Raw genomic sequence first — 18,875 nt, forward strand, 5'->3', positions numbered from 1 at the left:
ATATATGGTTGCTATATCTATATCTGAACCGATTTTCACGAAATTTGATATACTTGCTTCTAGGCTGAATTTGGTCCGATGTACTAAAATTCAGTCCATTTGGACTTATATCGGCCATTTGGTGCACAATTAACCCGAAATCGGATGAAGATATATATGGGAGCTATATCCAAATCTGAACCGATTTCGATAAAATTTAAAACAGCTATTTCTGTGCTCCATCTAATACCTGGTACCAAATATCACGGTTGTGGAGTGCATAGTAGGAATGTGAGGGACTTAAAGATCAAATCGGATGAAAGACAAATTTTGATATACTTGCTTCTAGACCGAACTCGGTTGGGTGTGCCAAAATTCAGGTAATTTGGACTGATAGTGGATATTTGGTGCACATTTAACCCGAAATCGGATGAAGATATATATGGGAGCTATATCTAAATTTGATCCGATTCTCACCAATTTCAATAGGGTTCGTCCTTGGGCCAAAAAAAAATATTGTTTGGAAAATTTCATCTCAATCGGATAATAAATGCGACCTGCATTTTGTTCACAAGAATACATGGACGGACGGACGGACAGACGGACTGACATGCATAAATCGACTCAGAAAGTGATTCCATGAAGGTTCTCAAAAGTAACTATGGGTCTATCTCGTTTCCTTCTCCATGTTACAAACAAATGCACAAAGACATAATACCCTTACCACTATGTGGTGTAGGGTATAATTAAAGTGCCGCAGTTCTGAAAATTTTCCGATGTTTCAGATGATGTTTATTACAACTTCCACCTTAAAAAGGAGGGTATATTATATTTGTGATTCCATTTGTAACATCCTTAAATATTCGTCGTAGATCCCATAAAGTATATATATTCATAATCAGCATAAAATTCTAAGTCGATTTAACAAAGTCCGTCTGTCTGTCTGTCCGTCTGTCTGTTGAAATCACGATACAGCCCACATTATTTGACGTAGAGCGCCACAATTTAGCAGAGCAATTTTTCTTGTGTCTTGGATGGTTGGTATTGAAAATGAGATATATCGGTCCACGTTCTGGTATAGTCCCCATATAACGGTACCTCCCGATATTGGGTGTTTTGATGATTTATGCTACATTTTTTCACAGATATGTCTAAAAATTGGTAGTTGTCCACGATTGGTATAGTCCCTACATTACGGTACCTTCCAATATTCGGTATTTGGATGATTTTTGACACATTTCTTCACGGATATGTCTAAAAATTGATTGTTGTATATCATAATGGGTCCCAGTTCGTGTGGCGAGTCATTGTAATTATAGGTCCACGTTTTGGTATAGCCCCCATATAAAGGTACCTCCCGATATTCGGCATTTTAATGGTTTTTGCCACATTTCTTCTAATGTTTCCTTTACCCTAAGGTGGAGGGTATTAAAAGTTTGGCCCGGCCGAACTTAATGTTTTTTTACTTGTTTTATCTCACCCTGTATATTCTCGATCAGCATAAAATTCTATGTAGATTTAGCGATGTCCGTTCGTCTGCCCGTCTATCCGTCTGTGGAAATCACTCTAGCTTCCGAAAGAAGTGAAGTAGGTTGATAAAATTTTATTCAAATATATATAATGTCTGCAGGACTTTTGGTATAGATCCAAGTTTTGGTATAGCTCCATAAAATGGCACCTCCCAATTTTCGGTATTTTGGTTATTTAAGCGACATAATTCACCGGAAATGTTTCAAATTTGATATTACAGCCTATAACAGAAAAATGTCTGTGCAGGTCCACGTTTTGGTGTAGCCCCCATATAATAGTACCTCCCGATATTCGGTATTTTGATAATTTTAGCTACATTATTCACCGATGTTTTTCATGTTTCGCATTTGAATTTTGTAATGGCTTACGTTCCACGTTGTCGTATAGATCCTAATATAATGCCTACATTCTGTATTTTTAAGATTTTACCAGAATTTTTAACGGATTTTGTTTTTTGAAAATTGCTTAATTTGTTCCAACTGGTGGAGGGCATTAAAAGTTCGGCCCGGCCGAACTTACAGCTTTCTTACATTTTTTTTATAACAAAACAAAAAAAACAAGTATGTGCAGAGATTAATCGGAAACTTTTCTAGAGAAACGGCAGAAGATCTCAAAAATAATTATGAATCTTAGGAAATAGGAAACTGGCCCCTGATTACCCCCAAACATGGCTCATGTGGGTTTACTTCCTCTCCAAAAAAGAATCGGTGTTGATCCAAAGTTTACTCCTAGCTTACAAATTGTTCGACTGATAATGGTGTCGACATTGCAGGCTTTTTTGCATTTGCATTTTAAAAAGTTTTCATAAAACGTTAGAAGTAATTACACCCTCAAATTTATCAAAATTTGGCATCAACTTTATTGGTGACCAATGATAATTTTCTTTTTTTAAAATTTTCAAATTCAAAAGGAATTCATTAACTTCTGGAACGGTTAGTTACTGCCACCTTAACCTCCTTTTCCATTAAACAAACATCTATGGATAACAGGTGCACAGCGTTCACTGCAGCAATCCGTATGATTCCTGCAGGCGGCAGCAATCTCTCCGCAGGCAGTTGCAAATTCAATTGATGATGAGAATATTAAAAATATCGCTGCCACGAAAACTAATTGTATTACGAATTTCATGTTGACTTGCCGGGTTTGAAATTCAAAATTCTCTTAAAAATTTCCGAAGCGATTGACATTTAAATCTCTTTTGCTTCATATTTAAATGATTATTACACTGTGCTATATTTAGGGACAAAATGTCACGATTGTTATTAGGAAAAGAAAGGTGTCATAAAAGTTAATATTTTGTATTGAAAGACTAGTTTGTTTTAATATTTTCTTTTAATGGATTTGGAAACGCAGCGATAATATTGGTACACAATATCCAATAACTGTCAATTTACTGGCATTGAAAAAAGAAACAAGTTAAAAAGTAGTAAGTTCAGCTGGGCCGAACTTTGAATACCCTCCACCATTTGGAACGAATTTGGAAATAAAATCCTTGATAAATTCTGTTAAAATTTTAAAAATACCGAATATAGCCGTCATATTGGTGTCTATACGACGTGGACCCACATGGGCATTGTTTGTCATAAGTCATTGCCATATTCAAATTCGAAACTTAAAATAAACAGTGAATAATGTAGCTAAAATAATAAATCAAAATATCGTATATAGGGAGGTAGCGTTACATCGGAGCTGTGCGTAGACCTGAACCAGCATAGACAATTTTCTGCCATAGGCTGTAGCATCCATTACTAACTTCAAATACGCGTCTCAAACAATTTCGGTAGGTATTGCATCTAATCTCGTCAAAATGCCGAATATAGGGAGTTACTGGTATGTGGGGCCTATACGAAGACCTGGACCTACATAGACAATTTTCTGTTACAGACTGTAAATCCCAATACGAGCTCTAAATACCAAAATTTTAAACAATTCCTGTTAATAATGTCGCTTAAATCATCAAAATACCGAATACAGGGAGGTACCGTTATATGGCGGCTATACGAAGACGTAGACCTGCACAGACAATTTTCTGTCTTAGGCTGTAGTATCCATTACGAACTTCAAATACCAAATTTTAAACAATTCCGGTTAATAATGTCGCTAAAATCATCAAAATACCGAATATAGGGAGGTACCATTATATGGGGGGCTCTACGAAGACATGGACCTACATAGACAATTTTTTGTCACAGACTGTAGATCCCATTACGAGCTCTAAAGACGCAATTTGAAACAATTCCGAAGAATAATCACGCTAAAATCATCAAAATACCGAATACAGGGGGTACATTTAAATGGCTATAGGAAGACGCGGACCTGCACAGACACTTTTCTGTCTTAGGCTGTAGTATCTATTACGAACTTTAAATAACAAATCTTAAAAACTTCCGGTTAATAATGTCGCTAAAATCATCAAAATACCAAATATAGGGAGGTACCATTATATGGGGGCTATATGAAAACGTGGACCTACATGGCCCATTTACAAACTTAACCTTCATACTGTAAAAATAAACATGTGTTCAAAATTGTAGCCTTCTACCTCAATTCGTTCGAAAGATAGTGTGATTACAACAGACAGACGGACAGACAGACGGACATGGCTAAATCGACTTAGAATTTTACGCTGATCAGGAATATATGTACTTTGTTGGGTCTGACATGAGTATTTCGAGGAGTTACAAACGGAATGACAAAGTTATACACCCTCCATAATATGGTGGAGGGTATAAAAATAAGTTGCTTGCACACAAAAATTTGACCATATTCCGTAGCCAATTTGTATTATATAAACAGGGTGGTGTATTTTACATTTTTTTAAATTTTATTAAATGAAAATATCGGAAACAGCATCAAATTTTCAGAATAAGTTTAGATTTGTTCGAATTGGTCAACTTTCACGCGAATTATGGTCTTAAAACGGCAAATGTAACCGTCACACGCTGCCCGAATGTTGCTCTGCGGTATTTTGGCCCATTCTCGGCGAAGCGCTTGCTTAAGCCCTTGATTTAGTGCCAACCTTGTTTTCCAAAATACTCCAGACACAATAGTCCAACGCATTGATATCCGGAGATTTTGGTGGCTGGAAATGAAGCGAGGAACCTAATTTTGTAACCATTCTAAGGTGGCGCGTGCTGAGTGCAATGGTGCTGAGTCTTGTTGGAATGTCCAAGGTCTGCGGCCGAAATACTTTAATACACCCTCCAATACTTACGCGATAATATTCGGCATTTTTTCTGATGCCACGGTCGATTAATACGAGCGGAGAGCGACCATCGGCTGTTATGGCGGCCCACACCATCACCATTGCCGGCGCTTGAGCTCTGGTGGCCAACCGAAGGTGCTCGTTTTCAACTGACCTCTTTGGCAAGGAAACGCGATAATTTTGTTTGTTTACAAACTGCTGGACAACGAATGTTTTCTCATCGGAGAAACCCGAATTCGGCAGTTCACCACTTTCGGCCAAGCGAAGTAACTCTTTAACTTTTGAGTCCATTTTCTTTCTGTTGCGGTGTAGGTTCTTGCACTTTTTGGAATTTCAATGGCTTTACCTCGAGCTCATTTTTCAACATTTGCCAAATGGAATATTGCTATATGTTCACCTCACGAGCCATTTTTCGGCCACTGCAACGCGTGTTTCGATCAAGCCGCTTCTTTACTTTTCGAACTATTTCTGCTGATGTTGCTGTTTTCTTCCATCCACTTCCTTGACGTCGGGCTACGCTACCAGTATCACGGTAACGAGCGATGTTACGAGATATAAAAGATTTATTCACATTTAAATGCTGGAGTGGTTAAATGCTGGAATAGCCATTTGTGGTTTTCCAGCCAAATATAAAGAAATCACACTATCCCGCTTGAATTCCATCGCGAACAACTGTTTTTCTGAAAAATTCTTACAAAAATGTTTTTGTACGCTTGTAAACAATATAACGAGCTGTCACTGGAATAATTTTAACAGCTGTCGGACGAGTGGCTTTGAAATGACAGAATTCTGAAGTTGGTTGCAATTTCTTCATCTCACCCTGTATATCGTATTATACCATCGAAAACTATTGGAAACATATTAATCATACTACTGATAAATAAAATATCCAAAGTAAATCCATTTAATTACAAACAACAGAAATTTGTTTATTTTATTTTTTTTTTATGTCGATATAATGCACTTTATTTTAATATTTTAAAGCCATATTATTCTTCTACTTTTCCCTTAAAGAAGCATCTGTTAAGGAAGCGCAGCGTTAAGTGCAACATTCTGAACTATCTTTACAGGATTCTCCAAGTCCTAAGCATACGGTCACAGTTTGAATAGAATAACACATCAAAGCTATGCCAAGAACAAAAATTATAATGCCAAATTTCATTATCGCTCCAGTAGCCCAAAAAGTCCAAATGCGTTTTGTAGTTCACACAATTCTCGATTTATATTTCTTAAGTATTTTTTATAAAAAAACTAATAATGATTTTAAATTTAAAAAATGTTATTAAATTGTGGTCACGATTATTGTTAAGAAAATCGTGTAACCTTGTTTGAACTAATACATTTCAAGATTGGTTTTATTTTCTTTAGAAAAATTCTTACTACGAAATTATCTTAAATTATAAACTCATTTCCCAAATCGTCACGAAATATATCCAAAATTGGCTCAAGTACATGAGGATTTCAGGAAATGCATACATGTAAACCCATTCATATCCCGAACTCAAACTACATATTCTCTTGTTTATAAATTAAATATTTCAATTAACATACAACAGTTATCGGAGCCACTAGAAACATTGACAATGAATTTTGGATTCCCATTACATTTATTTGTTATTTTGGTAACATTTTTTCAAATGTCTCTTGCAATAGTTAATGAAATACCCTGCCTTGATATTGGAGGAAGATGTAACACAGGTGAAGACTGCTGTTCGAGAAGTTGTTTAAGTTTTACCGCCAGATGTGTATCGTATATATAAAATCTTTGAACTAGGAATAAAATAAATAAATGGAAACATAAAATAAATAATAAAACCATATCATTTTGTTTTTTTTATTTTTTTTAATAAAAAAAATCTAAATTCGGACTGGCAATTGGGTTAAAGAAAACTTGAAATGTTAAAAAACATTTTCTTCAAGAATAATCTAGAAATTGAGCTAAGAATTTCTTTCAATAATGCCTTCCGCTTTAAATTATTACACCATGTCCAGAATCCGTGTATAAGTCCCTATTGATTTTATTTTCGTTCTTTTGAGCTTGCATTATCTTCATTTGTTTCAGGTTGGTGAGCTCTCATAATACCCTCAGCCATGTGGCTACAGAGGGTATATACAATTTGATACGGTCAAAACGTGCGTGTCTCTTTGGACCAAATCCCTTTCAGAACATTTGGAGTCGATCTGGCGATGTCCGTCGGTCTGTCTGTCTGGCTGGTGCGCATGATAACTCTCGAAGGGAGTATCCGATTTGGTCCAAACTGGGTACATCGTAATATTTTTGTCAAACTTAGATCGAGATCGGAGATGGGCAATATCAGTCCACCCTTTCTGGTACCTCCCCCACAAAAGGTCGAAATTTTCAAAAAATATATTTTTTGCACAGAAAGAGAAAGGATAATCCGATTTTACTCCAACTTTGCATATCCTAATATTTGCGTCCGTGGTAGATCAGATGTGAAAATGGACAATATCGGACTACTCCAATCTGGTGTTAATATGGAATGTAATGAACAACTACCCCACAAAAGGTCGAAATTTTCAATATCCATTTAACTCATAAGACGCGAAATTAGCATCCGCTTCGCTTTAGACTTGGCACATCTGAATATTTCCATCAACACATGATCTGTTATAAAAACGGTAAAGATCGGACCATTTCTTCTGGTACCTCTCCTACATAGGGTCAAAATTTTGAATATCCAAGTCATAAAACACGAAATAAGCATTAGATTATCTTTATACACAAGATCTGTTGTAAAGATGGGATATATCGGTCTACTCCTTCTGGTACCTCGCCCACAAAGGCTCAAAATTTTCAATATCCATGAAGCTCATTAAAACGCGAGTTTAACATCCGATTCCAATCCAGACTTGGTACATCTCAATTTTTCCATCAACACAAGATCTGTTATAAACATAGAGAGATCGGACAATTTCTTTTGCTACCAGCCCTACATAGGGTTCAAGATTTTGGAAAGCAAAACGCTCAAAGGAAGCGAAATAAGCATCCAAATCTCTTTAAATTTTACACATACAATTCTGTTGTTTCTCGCGATGTCTTTTGAAAATTACAATACGCAATTTTTTGGCAGAAGAATGCCGTCCATATAGTTCAGGCTCTTGTCATCATTATGAAATATTCTCTAAACTTCATCATTTGTCCAATTTGAAACTAATTTCTCGGAAATATATCACCATTCACCATCACATTCTTCAGTACGGTAACAGACAGTTTAGATGACAATAACATTACTCGACTAACCCAAGGTTTTTCTTCGGGGCAAACACAAATTTCAAAAACTTACCAATTTCCAATATGGTTTTCTGGATTAAATGTTATGGGTGATTTTGTTGACAGATTTACTGATAATTATCGTTTACTTCTGATTAAGTTAGCCATCAAATTTTAGTCGAATATATTGCAAACTTATGCAAATGTTTTTTTTTTTTTTTTTTTTGACTTTTAGTTCAAAATGTTGAGTTTAAGTTTTAAAATACTACTGAACCTATTGGCAGATATCTATAAAAGCAAATGGAATTTACATACGTAAATTTTTAATTATGTAAAACGAATTTTCCATAAAAATCATAACCGAAGAGAAAACAAGTAAAAAAGCACCTAGGTTCCGCCGGGCGGAACTTTTAATACCCTCAACCATTTAGAAGAAACTTGAAAAATTAAAAAACAATTCGTTGAAAAATAACGCCCAAATGAAACCAGTTATATATGGGCTATACAAAAACTGGGACCTGCAAAGCAATTTTTTGTTATTGGCTGTAGTACCGATTCCGAACTTTAAATACGAAATTTGGAATAATTCCGGTGATTAATGTCGGCATAAAAATATCGAATAAAGGGAGGTACCATTATATGTGGGCTATACAAAGACGTGGACGACTTGCATAGACAATTTTTCGTCATAGGTTGTGAAATTCATTACAAACTTCAAATACGAAATTTGAAGCACTTCTGGTGTATAATGTCGTTAAAATTATCAAAATACCGAATTTCGGGAGGTATAGTTATATAGGGGCTATTCGAAGACGTGGACCTGCATACACAATTTTTTTGTCATAGACAGTAGCACCCATTTATAACTTCCAATGCGGAATTTGAAATAATTCCGATGAATAATGTCGCTGAAATCATCCAAATATGCGAAAACATACAAAAGATAGTTTTCTCATATTAATTTTTAATGGGTTATTCGGCTCATACAACTTCCAATTTTTTTGGTAGTATATATAAAGCCCTCATTAAGATCAACATTTAAGCCAATGTTAAAAAACCTTCCAAGGCTTTTGCAAACATCCAATGTCATAAAAGTCTTTTAGTCCAATATCAACAGTTGACATTTCATTCTGGGTTAGTAAAATACATTTCCATAATTATTTCTTTTTTTTAAATACATATTTATGTGACACACATTTGTTATCTCAAAAAAACAACAGCGGCAAAATGAACTAAAGCTCGCAGACAATTGGGGAAAAATACCCTTGTTATGATTGTCTGCAGATATCTGCAAAGTTTTGCTATTTAAATAGCTGGTAAAAAGCTATTTGCAACAATATTAACTATTGAGTTGGTAGAACCAGTTAACAAGTTTAAAGTCCACTTATAACGAAGAAAAAATCATCATGAAGTTTTTCTACATTTTTGCTTTGATTGCCCTGATCCTGTGCAGCTTCCAGCAATACATCCAGGCAACACCTTTGATTGAGGAGAAGACAGTTGAGGATAAGGCAGTTATTGATAATGAAATCGTTCCACAATGTCTGGCAAATGGTAGTAAATGCTATTCCCACGATGTTTGCTGCACAAAACGTTGTCATAATTATGCCAAGAAATGTGTAACATAAATCCAGAGTTCTAAGAAAATAAAATATTGATTATGAATTGATTAATTTGCTTAATTTTAATTAATGTGGAATATTTGATATTAGACCAACATTTAGATTTAAATGAGACAAAATTCGGCGGGGGATTACATGTTCTTTGGGTAATTTCAATAAAAATTTTTAATCAATATTTGAAATCTTAATGACCAAAAATTTAAGTCAATTTAATAAATTAAATAGTATCAGTCGAGTTTTCTGACAGATGTATGCCCGCAGTTGTTGACCATTAATAGGGGAGGTTCCGAAACTAGGACTGATATAAATATTACAACGTTCCAGATTTGGACTATATCGACTACTTCCTACACTTTATATGAGATATGAGCAATTTGGAAAATTTTAGATAACAGATCTAGCAGACCGAAGTATTCCAAATTTTAGATAACAGATCTAGCAGACCGAAGTATTCCATGTTCATACTTTATCAAATACATAAAAAAATATTAGTAAGTGCAAAACTTAAAGAAAATCGAACCTTTATATCCAATTTTATGCGAAATCATAATATTCATCTCTGATTTCTGGTAAAGATAAATATTTAGATATAGCAAGTTGTAAATAATAGCAGAATTTTTGTGCTAGTTATGACAGATATATGCATTTCAAATTATGATCCTTAGTGGGTGAGGTACCAGAAGGGGTTGGAAGATATATATCATCTTTACAACATATATATTTAAATATGTGAAATTTGATGGGAGTTGGACGCTTATTTCGCTTTCTTTGGGCGTTTTGTTTTTCAAAATCTTGTGCCCTATGTGAGAAAGGTACCAAGAATAAATGGTCCGATCCCTACCATCTTTATAACAGATCTCGTGTTGATAGAAAAATGGAGATGTGCCAAGTCTGAATGGAATTGGATGTTCGCGTTTAATGAGGTTCATGGATATTCAAAATTTTGACTCTTTTTGGAGGAGGTACCCGAAGGGGTAGACCGATATATTCCATCTTCACACCAGACCTTGGGTTAATAAAAATATTGTGATGTGAGTAGTTTGAAGAAAACCGGTGATTATTTCGGATTTTATGATCGTTTTGGTTATTTAAAACTTTCACTTTCAAGATTTATAATTATTCAAAATGTTGACCCTTTGTGGGGCAGGTACTTGAAGGAGTGAACCGATATTTTCCATTTTCACACATGACCAAGCACTGATACAAATATTAGTATTTGCAAAGTTGGTGCAAAATCGGATTATCCTTTCTCTTTCTGTGCAGTAAATTACATTCTTTGAAGATGTTAACATTTTGTGAGGGAGTTACCAGAAGGAAAAAATCGACATTGCCCATCTTCGAACCGGATCTAAGTTTGATAATATTACGATGTACCAAATTTGGATTAAATCAGATACACCATGCGCGAGTTATCGTGCATACCAGCCAGACAGACAGACAGACGGAGGGTCATCGCTAGATCGACTCCAAATGTCCCGAAATGGATTTGACCCAAAGAGACCTAGGGTCTATAACCCTTATTTCGATGAGGCATTTCTGGCCGTATCAAATGATATATACCCTCTCTAGCCAGAAGGGTATAAAAACACTGTATGAGAGCCCATATACATCTTCATCTGAAATAATTTTACCAAGTCCTGATTAAGACAAGCTGAGTTTTCTTGTTGCAATTTTGATGGACTTCTTTTGTTTTCAGCAATTTTCATTTTTCAACATTGCCTCCTCTGTCTTTGTTATTTATATACAAAAGGAATTGCCAGTACGAGCAAAAGTCCAGGCAACTTGCGAAAATGTCCTTCTTTTCAAATCTTCGAGTTTAAATCGTTTTCCAAAGCAGGACCACGTAAGAAGCTATATTATAGATTTAGTATCCCTCCACAAACTTGTTTTTTGTTTCTGTAAAATAGATAATTTTAATTCTTAAACTAATAATTTAGAAAATTATCTAAAAAACTCATTGTTTTCTCTTTTTGCTCTGACGAAAATACATACATACCTTTACATATAATGAGTTCAAAAATGCATCGTTCCTGTTTGTATTCCTTCTGAAAATTATCAAATGCCCTTATTTTTGCATATTGCTTCATTTAATGTAACACATCAATAATTTATTAAAAAATATTTTGTTTTTTTTTTTCGTTTCTTGGAGAAAGATTTCTGTTGTTGATTTCTGTTTTTCTTAATTTCTTGTTTTTGTTTTGTTTTTCGTATGTTCTTAATACAATCTACCAAATGTTGAATGGAGGATATAATTGGTACAAAAAAACGTCGTATCAAATACCTTATGCGCCCACATGCTACCGTCTGCGTTCTCCCTTAACCGTTTTTCTTTTTTCCTTCTTTTCTTCGCGCATTTGTTTTTGTTTTTCACGGTCTTCTTTGTCTTTTTGTTTCTTTGCCGCTGCCTCTAGACGGGCCTGTTCCCGTTTCTCTTTGATAAGATTTTGAACATCCTGGGCATTTGTGTTGCGCTCGATGCCGGTTAGACCGCCACCACCTCCGCCGGCGTGTTTGTCGCCTTCCTCATCGGATTGAGCAGGTTCGTAGTCATCGTCGGAGACTTCAGTCTAGGAGGAAAGAGGAGAAAGGATTTTAATACGATTTTATACAAAATGAAATTGAATCGTAAAGAAGTAAATATTTCTAACTTCAATTTGGTCCTATTTATCTTCTATTCCCTCATATGTATTCAGGGAAATCACAATACTCCAATACTCTCTGTAGAAGTAGAGAGAGGAGAAACATTGAAGGACAGCGATGCTTCAATTTACAACACAGAAATAATGCTTCTGATGGTCTCTAGAAAAAAGATGTAAATTCTACAGTGATAATTAATTAGTCATTCTTTGACAACTTCTCCTGTCCCCCACATTGCGCAATCGATGAAGGAAATGGTACACAACCCATATGTACAAAAATGGAAATCAAGGAAGAACTCCATATCTTTTCTCCGCTTTTTGGATGTCAAAGACCATATAACATTTCTGAGACAGAATTTCAGAAGATTAGGTTGAAGACCAGCCACATAAAGAGATTTGAGATGAACGCTTTTTTGACCAAACATGAATTGATATGATTTTCGATGTCTTGGCCTTGAAAATCCCTAGGGGTATCTGGGAAGTAACAGGACTATTTTTGACCTCCACATTGATTTAAAATTGAAATGAACTGTTTATTCTTTGACAAACTTCGAAACAGCGGAAGTCGAGAGACTCAGTACTCTATCTATGTGGAAAATTGTACCCATAACCTCTACGTACAAAAACGGAAATCAAGGGATAACCCCCATTTCTTTACACCGCCTATTTGGATGACAAAGACCATATACAATTTCTGAGATTGAATTTTTGATGTCTTAATTCTATGAATCTTTAGGGGTTTCTGGAATAAAAATGCATATTTATGAACGTCACATTGATTCAAAATTGAAATGAACTGTTCATTCCTTGAAACACTTCGAAACTGCTATGCTATCGATGTAGGAAATTGTACCCACCGATGTTCCCACTCCCAAAACCTATACATAGAAAAGAAAATCAAGGAAAACCCCATTTCTTTTCTCCGCTTTTTCGAAAAATAAGATCATATAAAATTTGTGAGAATGAATTTCCGAAGATCAGATTGAAAATCAGCCACATGAAGAAATTTGAGATGAACCCTCATTTCACCAATTGTTCACATCGAACAGATATGAAAGCTGAGGAAACAAATGATTTTTGACGTTTAGGTCATGGAAACCCCTAAGGATTTCTGAGAAGACGCACATCTACCTTTGAACTCCACAATGACTTCAAATGAACTGGTCATTCTTCTAAATGAACTTTCGAAATTTGAGATGAACCCTCATTTCACCAATTGTTTACATCGAACCGCCCGAGAAGTATATAATTTTTGACTCCTTAGTCTTGGAAATTCCAAGAGTTTTTGAAAACTCCACATTGATTTAAAGTAGACGCGAATATTTCACTCTTTGGCAACCATCGAAACTGCGGTATCAGTCGAGAGACACCCAGCAGTGAGCTATCGGTGTATAAAATGATGCGGAACGAATTTCTCTCTCAGACTACCTATATATAGAAAAGCGAAAGCAGTTGAAAAACACCGTTTTATTCCTCCGCTTTTGCATCCGGTCCGATAACTAAGGCAAACAAAATTTCGAGAATGAATTTCCTCAGATCAGATTGAAGCCCCGGCACATGAGGAGATTCGAAGATATGAACCCCATTTAACCAATTGTTCCCATTGAACGGATATTAAGGTTGGGAAAGCATATGATTTTTGATGCCTTGGTATTGGAAATCCCTAATGGTATCTCCACTCCATATTGACAAAAAAATCAAATTAACTGGCCATTATTTGACAGCCTTCGAGTCTGCGATACCAAAGGTAATCGAGAGACACCTAGAAGTGAGCTATCGGTGTGGGAAATTGTACGGAACGAATTTCCCACCCCAAAACCCCCTTTCCTTCTTTCACTTTTTCATCAATATATGATCACATTTACTACAGAGGAGACTTGGACTCGAGGAGACTTGGACGAACTAGCTCGAGGTGGTTCCCAGTCGATTGATTTACCTTTCGATGAAACGCAAACCGCCGCCTAATTTGCTCATTAAAAGAGCTGGCGCTTGGAAACCGGTTGCAACGTATCCAAGACCATTTTACCGTCAATCTCGAGAATAAAAACCTCCTCCCTTCTATCAATTAGTAGGTCTTGTTTAAGAATCGTGGTATTAGTATCAGGTATCGCCAAATTGGGATAATAGTGGTGCTGACTACGATAGATTATGGAGGACGAAGAAGAGGTAGAGAGGATTGAAGATCTGCTATGTAAAAAAAAGTTGTAGGATGAAATCAATGGGAGCAAGTTGAGTTTAGGGGCTAAGCTCGGATCATGTTAACATTTTTACCACAGGTAGGTATTATTAACTTGATTAAGGGATAGTAGTTTTTTCGTGGGGAAATATCCGGTTAACTGTTTGGGATACAACATACGATATTTATCCGGTTCTACAAAACCCATATCATGGGTGTCATTCGAAGGCGGTTCCGCAGTAATGCAAGAAAATATATATTTTCATACCAGTACTTTTTGAAAAACCGGCATAAGTTGAGTTTAGGGGCTATGCTTGGATTGACCTGAAATTTTTACCGCAGGTAGGTATTTGTAACCTGATTACGGCAATATAATTTTTTTGTGGGGGAAATACCCGGTTACCCGGTTATTCGACCCAAAAGTTCGGATACAACATCCGGTTTATATCCGGTTCTACGTAACCGATATCAATAAAATGGGTATCATTTGAAAGCTTATGAAAATACCTATCCAACAAGTGGTCATATGACGGGGTTGCTGGAACCGGTTTCGGAGAAATTTAGGAAAATGTGCATTTTTGTATGAGTAATTTTTGAAAAACCCATAAAAACTCGAAAATGGACCCATTATAGGGTCTTAAAATCTATACACAATATTATAGCTAACACTATTGCCTTTCCAAAATGGTGTCACATGTGTTGATATCTTTTGTAGTTCCGAAGATATTGACTTTTAAAGTCGTTACTTATGAAAGCAGTTTGAGTGAACCCAAGTTTTGTGTCGGGTTTAACGTTCTTGTTAATCTGCTTTGTTTTTAATTTGGTGTTGTTAGAATATTATGGATCGCGTAGTCGGTGTTGGACATATCCCAGAGGAGAAAATCTTAAGCCCCGGCCGAAGGCCGGCTGCTTACAAAAATTACAATTTTTAGAAAAACTATGGATCGCGTAGCCGGTGTTGGACATACCCCAGAGGAGAAAATCTTAAGCCCCGGCCGAAGGCCGGCTACTTTCGTAAACTACAGTTTTTAGGAAACTATTGATCGCGTAGCCGGTGTTGGACATACCCCAGAGGAGAAAATCTTAAGCCCCGGCCGAAGGCCGGCTACTTACAAAAATTACAATTTTTAGAAAAACTATGGATCGCGTAGCTGGTGTTGGACATACCCTAGAGGAGAAAATCTTAAGCCCCGGCCGAAGGCCGGCTACTTACAAAAATTACAATTTTTAGAAAAACTATGGATCGCGTAGCCGGTGTTGGACATACCCTAGAGGAGAAAATCTTAAGCCCCGGCCGAAGGCCGGCTACTTACAAAATGTACAATTTTTAGAAAAACTATGGATCGCGTAGCCGGTGTTGGACATACCCCAGAGGAGAAAATCTTAAGCCCCGGCCGAAGGCCGGTTGCTTAAAAAAGCTATAAAGGTCAAAGTCAAATGCATCTAGACTGGAGAAAAATATAATTTAATGAATTCTATCTCTTATATCCACGGAACCACAAAAGATATCAACACATATGACACCATTTTGGAAAGGCAATAGTGTTAGCTATAATATAGTGTATAGATTTTAAGACCCTATAATGGGTCCATTTTCGAGTTTTTATAGGTTTTTCAAAAAGTACTCATACAAAAAATGCAAATTTTCCTAAATTTCTCCGAAACCGGTTCCAGCAACCCCGTCATATGACCACTTGTTGGATAGGTATTTTCATAAGCTTTCAAATGATACCCATTTTATTGATATCGGTTACGTAGAACCGGATACAAACCGGATGTTGTATTCGAACTTTTGGGTCGAATAACCGGGTAACCGGGTATTTCCCCCACAAAAAAATTACATTGCCGTAATCAGGTTACAAATACCTACCTGCGGTAAAAATTTCAAAATGATCCGAGCATAGCCCCTAAACTCAACTTGCTCCGAAAAACCCCTAAAAGTTTGGAAATTGTCCCGTTATGGGATAATAAAATCTACAAGCTACATTATAGCCTACACTCTTGCCTTTCCAAAGTGTGTTGATATCTCTTATAGTTCCAAAGATATTAGTGTTGCAAATCATGAATTTGAGATTTTCTCCACTAATAGGTATCTAACCTTTTGTAAGTAGCCGGCCTTTGGCCGGGGCTTAAGATTTTCTCTTCTGGGGTATGTCCAACACCGGCTCCGCGATCCATAGTTTTTCTTAACATTGCATTTTTGTAAGTAGCAGGCCTTCTGCTGGGGCTTGACTTTTTTCAGCTGGAATATGTCCTACGCCGATTACGCGATCGGTAGTTTCTCAAATTGTATAAATTTTGGAAGTAGCCGGAGTTCGACTTAAAAGTCAATATCTTCGGAACTACAAAGCTATAAAGGTTAGATACATATTAGTGGAGAAAATCTCAATTTCATTATTTGCAACACTAACATCTTCGCAACTACAAGAGATATCGATACATATGACACCAGGAGTGTAGACTACAATGTAGTATGCAGTTTTTAATACCCCATCACTTGCTCAAAGTGAAAAACTTAGTTGGCCAAAAAGCACCCCGCAAGTGATTGCAATTTTAAACCTGATAATCATAGATTCTAAAAACTCCTGGCAACTTGAAAAGGCGTGTTATAAAAACTTCTTTTGAATTGATCTGTCTTAAAAAGCGCGATAGATAAATCAAATAGGTTGATTTCATTTTACCTGTGAATATTGTGCTAAAATTTGTTCACGTATTCTCTTCTCCTCCTCGGTGTATTGTCGCTCCTTGACGACAGCTTGAACTTTGGTTGATTCCAACAGTTTGACCAACTGTTCATCAACATCTATTTTGGGCGGTTTATTTTTCTCATCATCTTGGCTATTCGAACAGGCTTTCCATTTGTCTAGTATGGTCTCAATCAATTCTGCAATGTTATCAGTCTTAAGGGAGAAATAAATCATCTCAAATTATTCACCCTCAACACAATACAATGCCATACAAGTAACTTACCAATATCTCACTTAAAATACCCTCCAATGCTTCCTTCTTCTCCTCGAGACTATCATCGTCTTCGAGTATACCTGTAATATAGCTACCAAATACAGATTCGTCTGTATTCAGTTCCTTTAGTTTTTGATTTAGCCATGTGGCGAATTCGGTGGTAGTGGCCATTTGTTGTTAGATTCCTTTGCAGAGCTGCTCCCTAATACTGTACAAAGTAACAAATGGTTTATCTTTGTTGTATTTTATGTGAGGGTGAATGAGTTATTTAATTTATGTATCTTCTATTTGTGTGCGTTTTTCGTTTTTCTTTTTGAATGTTGCAATTCCAATCAAATAATTCTATTTTTGGTATTTTCGGCCTTTTTTGTGACACTTCACTGAGAATTGTTTTGACATTTTGTCAAAATGTCAAATGGATGATAACAGCTGTTCCCCGTAAATGAAAATTGTGAGACAGTGTGGGGGATTTTGTACAGATGGCGCTCATATGTTTAGTTAAGTTTGGTTCGATCCGTTCAGTGTTGGTAAACGTATATTTTTACAAAATAATTTTAAGGAATAAAATGATAATGGCCCGCAATCTATCTTTTTTTTTCAAACAGCTCTTTTTTTGTGAAAGATAACTAGTTTTTCCTTCCGCTGAATGGACATGGTTATGTATACGCGTACGAATCTTAGAAGAAGATGACATCGTCAGCTTTATATGGTAACAAGGCATTTAGGTCAAAGAAAACCAGCGCGTATACATTGCGAATCACTGTAGTCTAGGGGCATAATTGGACCATTTTTCTTCGGAATTGAGCAAGAAGTGGCCATGAGCGAATTTGTTTCAGAAAAATTAAAAGTAACGTTAAAACATTAGGTTACAAAAAAAACCAGTAAAGAAAGTCGGGCTGGGCCGACTTTATGATACCCTACAACACTTTGCTAATTTAGTAGAGCTCCGCATAACAATTAAAAGTTTTTATGGGAGAATTCAATCATACACGCTATGATTATAATTATAATTTAAAATTATGACTAAATATGCCGATGCATTTGTATCTTTTAAATTCGGACTTGTATTGCCCATTTTGTGCACAATTAATTTGAAATCGGATAAAAATATATATGGCAGCTATATTCAAATCGGAACAGATCTCGATAAAATTTGGCAAAGATATTTCTGAGCTGTATTTGATATATTTCCCTGAATATCGTTGTTATGGAGTGCATATTACGGCTGTGGGTAACAAATATAACAAATCGGATGAACAGTATATATGGGAGCTATAGCTATATCTGAACCGATCTGAACCAAATTTGACATACTAGCTTCTAGACTCAATTCGGTCATCAGTGCCAAATTTCATCCCATTTGGGCAAATATTAGACGTTTGGTGTACAATCAAAGGTAAATCGGAAGAAGTTATATATGGGAGCTATATCCAAATCTGAACCGATCTCGATAAAATTTAGCAAATGTATTTCTGAGCTGTATTTGATATATTTCCCCAAATATTGTTGTTGCAGAGTGCATATTACGTCT

The 18,875-nt window shown here is 36.0% G+C and overlaps 1 protein-coding gene across 1 annotated transcript; it reads right to left on the bottom strand.

Moving 5' to 3' along the window:
- Window positions 1-11,780: 11,780 nt before the first annotated feature.
- Window positions 11,781-17,737, bottom strand: LOC101894942 (coiled-coil domain-containing protein 43). Its single transcript, XM_005189684.4, has 3 exons — window positions 17,354-17,737; window positions 17,065-17,283; window positions 11,781-12,135 (listed from the first exon to the last, which is right to left on the bottom strand). The coding sequence occupies exons 1-3, from the start codon at window positions 17,513-17,515 to the stop codon at window positions 11,866-11,868; spliced, it is 651 nt and encodes a 216-aa protein (XP_005189741.1). The 5' UTR covers window positions 17,516-17,737; the 3' UTR covers window positions 11,781-11,865.
- Window positions 17,738-18,875: the final 1,138 nt, after the last annotated feature.

The sequence above is a fragment of the Musca domestica genome, unplaced genomic scaffold, assembly GCF_030504385.1.
Source record: "Musca domestica strain aabys unplaced genomic scaffold, Musca_domestica.polishedcontigs.V.1.1 123, whole genome shotgun sequence".
NCBI classification, from domain to species: domain Eukaryota; kingdom Metazoa; phylum Arthropoda; class Insecta; order Diptera; family Muscidae; genus Musca; species Musca domestica.

Coding starts and splice junctions, on each gene's coding strand:
- LOC101894942 (XM_005189684.4), bottom strand. CDS start 17,515: ATGGCCACTACCACCGAATTCGCCACATGGCTAAATCAAAAACTAAAG. Junction 17,284..17,353: donor GTATTTTAAGTGAGATATTG/GTAAGTTACTTG, acceptor TTCTCCCTTAAG/ACTGATAACATTGCAGAATT. Junction 12,136..17,064: donor TTTTAGCACAATATTCACAG/GTAAAATGAAAT, acceptor CTTTCCTCCTAG/ACTGAAGTCTCCGACGATGA.